The 7,439-nt window shown below is 41.0% G+C and overlaps 1 protein-coding gene across 1 annotated transcript; it reads left to right on the top strand.

The window, feature by feature from the left end:
* Positions 1 to 3,888: 3,888 nt before the first annotated feature.
* On the top strand, positions 3,889 to 7,242 carry LOC104515402 (sulfotransferase 1C1-like; the record flags this gene model as incomplete). The annotated part of the gene is made up of 4 exons (XM_010159357.1): positions 3,889 to 4,048; positions 5,420 to 5,557; positions 6,704 to 6,801; positions 7,116 to 7,242. Coding segments are annotated over exons 1-4 (523 nt in total), but the record flags the coding sequence as incomplete, so codon positions are not given.
* Between the last annotated feature and the right edge of the window lie 197 nt (positions 7,243 to 7,439).

Raw genomic sequence — 7,439 nt, 5'->3', positions numbered from 1 at the left:
ACTAAATGAGACACTCATAGGCAATAAACAAAAATTTGTTTGCTTACCATGTGTAGATTTAAGGGCGTGAGATGAGGACAAAAGTAAATGTACCTCTACTCTCCCTTTGTACTTCCTTTGCTGAACAGATGCCAGTTTCACGTTGAAAGATCTAAGTGATTTCAATCAAGCTAAAATAAAATACAAAATAAACCAAAATATAATATAAACCAAAATAAATTACTTAAAAAAATAAAAATAAAACCCAAAAAACAGTGTGATTGCACTCAGGAAAAGGTCAATGGAAACCTGGAGGAAGCTCTTTGCAGAGAGTGCCTAGTATTTCTTTGGAGTGGCCCAGTAAAGCATGATCCCAGGCCAGAAACCCAGTCCCTGGGCTGACCAGTTCGCCTCTCACCTCCCTGTTTCACAACAGGAGAAATCTATTACCCATTGCCTACTTCAAAAGCAGTTTTAGAGCTGCAGGCAGTGTTTTTTGACCTCGCTCTAGCTTAGCTGGCACAGCGTACCTTTCACAGGCTACTCAAATTCACAACTGCAATAAAAGAGAACCACTTGATAAGCAGCCCTTGGGTTTTTCTTTGTTCAGTCACACCAGCTGATGCGCTTTGGGGATTACTGCATCATCAGGATGGTTGTGTAACTGAAAGGGGAATGAACACCATTTCAAACCATCAAATGAACTGTCAGGTGCAGGTGTGAGGACAAACAGAATCAGAACGGGCTTAACACAGAGTGTATAACAGCAAATCCTCCCATGACAGAACTTGAAAGTAATGGTCACACTAAAAAAACACTGTCAGAGCCAGAAAAATCAAGTGGTTGGCTTAAAGCCCACCAAGGAGTCCTCTCAGTTTCTTGGTTTGTTTCACGATTCTTTGGGAACTTTTCCTGAAATCATACAGGGAATGCTGAACTAATTCACTGACTCTCACAGCCCCTTGACGAGCACCTGCTACCTCTGTGCTGTGAGTTTTGTGAGTAGGCATCGCCTGTACATGGATCAAGGTGTGGAAGGCGGCGATCCTGACCCGGAGACCACTATGCATCGTGGAGTTGAGATCCACATCACAGTGAAGCTGAACAGGCACAGCCTGTGCTGCACAGATCAATCAACCGCACGGTTTGTGGCTGCAGCATAAACTCAGGGCTCAGGGTAACCGGGGCCTGCAGGCAGCTCCCACTCGGTTCACGTGATCACGCCTCTTGCCTGGCCGGGCCTTTGTCTAAAGGGCAACAAGAAGTTCTCCTGTGAACGTCCTTCATGAACAGGGCTGTTTTCTTGTAAGAAAACTATATAATAGCTTGAATGACCAAAAAGGAGGCGCTTCTCTCCTCGGACAGGACCTGCTCAGCATGCCCTGGGAAAAATCCACCCGGGCTCCATCTGATGCTGCACAAGCGCAAGTCTCCCTGCACCTGAAGGGATGCAAGATTTACTCACTGTCTATATTCCTCCTCTTATTCTGTCTTATTAAAGCAGTTATTAAGTAATTTTTGTCAGGCCTTTCTTATTGATATCCAAAAGGGCCCTGCACCAGCTCACTCCTACCTCACCCCCCATCCTCCAGGGCAGAACATCTTCATGTCCCACCTGTGCTTTAAAAAATAAGTGAGTCTCTGCAACCATGATACCCAAGCTCCTCCCACAGTCAACGAAGAGCTAATCCATACGGTTCATGGACTCAGCAGAGCAAGTCAGCTCACGTTTGGTCAGCTGAGTCACTCTCTAGACTCCACTAGCCATGCTCATTACCCCTCCACGCCAGGGTAGGGTTACTGCAAGGATGGCCACAACAGCATTTGATTAGTATGAACAAAATGTCTTTAAAAAATTGATATTACAGAAAGCCATTTTAGATATAAATGTAGCCAGACCATCCAGAGGATGACCAGAAAGGACCTCTAGTACTCACAGTGCTTGCATGCCTTCAGCAGAAGACAGAAGCAACGCCTGACAGCAATACTGTTTCCAAATAATTTTCCTTTGTGAACACAATCTATTCAAACTTGCTTGAGTTCAGCTGGAGTGACCTACCTTTTGCCCAAAATCATCTTTTTCCGATGCAACCAAACATTTCAGCGTGACTGCAACAGCTGGGAACCAGATATGAAAGTGTCACTGGCATACTTTTAACGTTAGATAGTGTTCCTATGCTGTTTGCGGCTAGTCTGGGGCACGGCATTATCTCTCCCAGTATCTCATGTAGATTTAAAGATAGATAGGAACATAAATCTTACAAAGAAACATTACCTCACACACAGTGATGCCTAACCCTCTAATCCCAGACTAGTTAAGAAGTGAACCTGTCTAGTAAGTGCTATCAACCATAAATGGCTGGCCCCAGTGGTGAAACAAACCCTTAGACATCTGTTAAACAACAGTACATAGTGCAAATGGGACTGAGTTCCTTTTAATTCATTCAGTCCCATTGATCTCAGGTACTAACAAATATTAAACTATTTTGCAATTTAGATTAGTAAGAAAATGAGTTATCCAAGACCGCTGACAACATCAGAGACAAGGCAAAATAATCTTGCTGGGGCTACTGACCGACATTTAATGTTGCTGCCAGTAAAGAATCGTACTTTAGATAGTAGATCATAGAATAGATCACAGAATGGTTTGGGTTGGAAGGAACCTTAAAGACCATCTAGTTCCAACCCCCCTGCCATGGGCAGGGACACCTTCTACCAGATGAGAAATCAAAGTGGTTTTCCTTCACAAGACTAAAAAGGCTTGGTTCATAAACCAAGCCCAGAAAAAACTGCTGAGACATTGGCTGCTGCTGTCCCTCCTCCTTTGCTCCCCTCACGCTCATAGGAGGAATGGAAACTCCACCCAAGCTTTTACCCTACTTCTGCCTGAAGACCTAAGCGGGTGCACAGTCATCAGTACAGCCAAGGACTGAAGACATTCAAGCAGGAAAAATTATCTGGCAAGTTTCTTTTTCCTTCTTTTTTTTTTAGTTCTTGGGTCATTGCCCAGCCACCAACCCAACCTCTCGCTATGCTCGACTGACTCTGTGTGAGATCAGGTGAGAGTAAACAAGGAAACGAAAGGAAATATTTTGGCAATGTTTGCTGTTGGGATTGAAGTGTCTTTTGTTTTTTCTGGCTGATGTTTTCAGTTGAGATGATTTCTGTAGCTTCCCTTTAAGCAGAAATGTCTTCTGACCAGGAGCTCTGAAGGTAATGGCCTTCTTGAAAGAAATCCAGAAGTCAATAACTAGACCCTGTAAAACTGTACATTGGGCAATAGACTGAACTAGATCGATTAAAATAATTAAAGTCTAACAACCTTTAGTTAATGATCTATCTAGTTCAGTTTATTTATCTGCAACAAATTTCAGTGTACAGCAAAGAGCTCTAAGAGTGAAAAGCTCCAGGAATGAAAAGCAGAAAAGCCCTGCAGATCTTTCTGTGAGTATGAAGCCCGAAGGGTGCTAGCAGGTGTTCCTGTTAACTTTAAGAAGCGTTGAGTCCTGCATGCCGACTTTTCTGCCTTCTTTTGAACCACACCTCTTATTACTTCTTCTTGCCTTTCAAAAGCCACGTACTTAGTCAGACTTTTACATAAGTATGTTTGGCAAAATGTTTGAAGATGGGAATAATAGTTTGTGGTGTTTTTCTCTTTTTGTGTCTGAGTACACAGAGTGATTTTTAGACATTCTGAGAACCACCACCAGCAACATACCAAGCATTTCTGAAAATGAGATCCAGCTTTAAGGAAGTTATAGATGGATACAGATAGGGCAAATCACAGCCAAAGAAATCAGAGGACACAGAATTCAGTCAATAAAAGAGACATCAAGAATGGATGAGGAAATTTTGCTCTTCAGGGCAACCATGTTAATTCCAAGCCTTTCCTTCTTCATGCAGTGCTCAATGGCCCTGGATAAAATGGAAGATTTGACAGTGTCCCGAGCTGAGATAAGTGAGGTGGAAGGTATCCCCTTGACAAAAACAATATGCAGCATATGGGACCAAGTGTGGAAGTTCAAAGCCAGACCTGACGATCTGCTCATCGCAACCTATGCAAAAGCAGGTTGGTGTGGGTAGGAAACAGAGCAGAAAAGCTTGGGATAGTGCTTATTGTTGGAACTGAAAATTATGTTTTTCTAATGTGACTGATTCTTGTTTAATCCCAAACCAGACGTATTTTAAAGTCCTGAAGGTCTGTCGGCTGTGACTAGTCACTTCTGACTTCTTTGGCAGAAGTAACAACCATATATTATTGATGAAGTTCAAAAGGTCAAAGTCTAATTACCTATACTTCAATGTTTCCTTTGGTTTAGATAACATATATATATATTAATGGCAACAATACAAGTTTTCCACCTATAGGTAATGACTTAACAAAGCCTCGTAAAAATTACCATTACTAAGAAATAACAGAAACTCACAGAACAACTATGGATTGTGTTATGTATTTGGGGTTTTACACTGATTTCTGGAAATGGGTTCTTTATTTTTATGAAATAAAAAGAAATTCACTTAATAATTTCAGCCAATGAAATAAAATACCCACAATTAACGTTAGCTCTCTGATATTTTATTCGATTGGCCACTTAGCTCAATACTATTTCTCCTCTTGATCAGACCCTTTATACTTACTACACATGAAAACAATGGACAACAAACGTCAATATTAATCCTGGAAGAATAAAAGCGTGTTGAGTTTAGGGGATTCAGGAATGGATTTGGAAACATTTGATGATCACAAAAAAAAAATAATTACTTGAGTTAGCAGGAATTTTTAAGTATTTTTTAAAGTAGGAAAAATGAAACTATTACAAAACCAAAATAATTTCTTTTTGTAAAACCTGAAAACTTTTTATGTATTTCCTGTATACTGAAAACAAAACCACATTATTTTATCCAGCCTGGATTAAAACCTCTCAGCCATTGAACTGAAAAGACATAAAGTTGAGTCCATTTGACATTATGTTGTATCTGCCACTTTTTTATATTTTCTACCTGTATGACATTTTTACTCACTCCAAGTTTAGGTATTTCATTTTTTGATTCAAATTCAGGATGAAAACAAATGTTGAAATACCTGAGGTATTTTAGTGAGGTATGAAAACTGGGAGGAGGGAATTTCATTCTTCTCTGCAAATAATACAATCCCCAAATAATAGTGAGTTTATCTCGGAGCTTTTTTCATTACTGATGTGGGGGTGGGGGTTTTTGCTGTCAGCAAGAAGCAGCCTGTCTAAAATGGAATGCCTGAAACTGTGCTTTGTATTCCTAATTATGCATTTTTCTTGCATTATTCTCTTTCCGCTTTGTCCATCATCTTCTGTGCTGTTCCTTCCTCCTTTAGTATGGAGTCCTTCCTTCTAGCTTTCACCTCCCTAGCAGAAGAGCCTCTTGGCTACCGCTGAGGGAAACATCTAAACACTGACATTTGCAGGTACCACATGGACACAGGAGATAGTGGATATGATTCACCAAAATGGAGATGTTGAGAAGTGTAGACGCGACACTACCTACAGGCGCCATCCTTTCCTTGAGTGGTGTTTCCAAGAGTCTCCAGCTATGAGTTACTCAGGTGAATATTATACAACAGGTTTGTCTTTTAGACAAAATGAAACAAAACAAGCACCCAGTGCTGGTGCCACAAGCTTCCTGGGGAAGGTCCCACTTGCTTCGTTGCTGAATTGTGCACTGTGTTGGTTATTAGGGATCACACCAGTTGCTTTAACATAAACATCTAGTGCTGCTCAAGCCAATGCCGGACTGGCAGATGTGATTCAGGCACTACTGAAGACCACACTGTTCTGGAGTGGCATCTGAAAGCTCTGTGCGACATTCCACAGTATCTAAAACAGCAGCCGATATGCGTAAAATGGCAACGTGGGTGCAGTTGAATCCCATTTTCTGATTAAGGGCTGTACGGAAGAGAAACTTACATCATTAATGTATTCCCAAAAAGGTGGATAATGTTTTCAGTGGGTTTGCTACAGTTTTGAGTAGCAACTGTTAAATTCAGGCAACCTACAGGCTGTTGACTGTTCTGCAAAGACAGTTTCCTACAAGAGTCTTCCCCCAGCAAGGGCTCCTGTCCCACACAAATCCTTAAGCCAGACTCTCTTCACATTTGAAGTGAAAAAGCTCAACTAACTCCTCAGGAGAAGTGCTACTTTTTCTCTTCTAAGCTAGTCTGTGATGACAGAGAGAGAGACTAAATACGATGAGGATGATAGGAAAAAAAATTATAGAGGTCATGAGGGGGGAAGGGGATACCACATCCCCACATGTCACCAGATATCCCCAAGTATTCACATATATCCAAAGCTACTCAAAATCCACTGTCCAACATTCTCCTAGTTTCTCTTAACATCCTATCCAGAAAGTCTAGTCGGTGAGCCTACTCTTCTCGTATCCCAGAAAGAATAAAAATATTTCTTCATCATTATCCCTTGGAATGCAGAGGTTAGACATGGTCCCAAGAAAGCAAGAAGAGGATATGAATCAGTGTTCCCCCCTTCCTCCTTGAATACATAGATAAAAATTTATCTAGAAACACTGAAGGTGTTTATGTAATGCTGTATATGTCACACTGCTACGTAATTGCTTTGGAGATGGATGATCATTGCAAGGTAAACTGCTGAGAAGTTGCAGTAAAATCCTACGTATGAGAACAGCTAGTGCAATTTAGAGAAAAAGTCACATCTCATGATGAAACATCCCACAGGCCTGGAGTTAGCGGAAGCTATGCCTTCTCCAAGAACAATAAAAACTCATCTCCCTGTGCAGCTGGTGCCTCCCTCCTTCTGGGAACAAAATTGTAAGGTAAGGCTGAAGAGGTAAGACTCAATTCTATTTCACCTGCAAGGAAAGTGACGTAATATGAATATGGTTTCCAGGATCTTTGTGAAACCTAAAGGTCCCCCCCAGATATTTTCCCTTTAATGTGCAAAGCCTGTGCGAAACTACAGAAGTCATGACTAAGTTAGCTGAGTTGGGTTTCAGAAAACGGCAGTTTCAGAGCAAAATTTCTTAAGCCTCTGTCATCAAGCTCCAGAAGAAAATTCCAGGAGATGCTCAGTATCTATATAAGCACATGTAAGTTAATTTTCTCTCTCTCTCTTTTCATATCAATGAAGATAATCTATGTGGCGAGAAATGCAAAAGACAACTTGGTGTCATACTACCATTTCCACAGGATGAATAAAGGAATGCCTGACCCAGGAACCTGGGAGGAGTTCATGGAGAAATTCATGACTGGAAAAGGTGAACTGCAATCAGTTGTATAAGAGATTTTGTGCATTTTAAAAATGCATAACATGGATTGATTTCAGCTATGGTTTGAAATCCACTCTATGGAAGGATATCTACTGAAACTGTTTCAGTAGCAATTTGTCTTCATTCATAGGGTTTTATTAGTACCTAAAGAATTAATTCTGTCTTTGCATTCCCATTTTGGGGGG

The sequence above is a fragment of the Eurypyga helias genome, unplaced genomic scaffold (assembly GCF_000690775.1).
Source record: "Eurypyga helias isolate BGI_N326 unplaced genomic scaffold, ASM69077v1 scaffold21219, whole genome shotgun sequence".
Classification (NCBI taxonomy): Eukaryota; Metazoa; Chordata; class Aves; order Eurypygiformes; family Eurypygidae; genus Eurypyga; species Eurypyga helias.
Note: the sequence above shows the minus strand (reverse complement) of the source record. Positions and strands in the feature narration are given on the sequence as shown.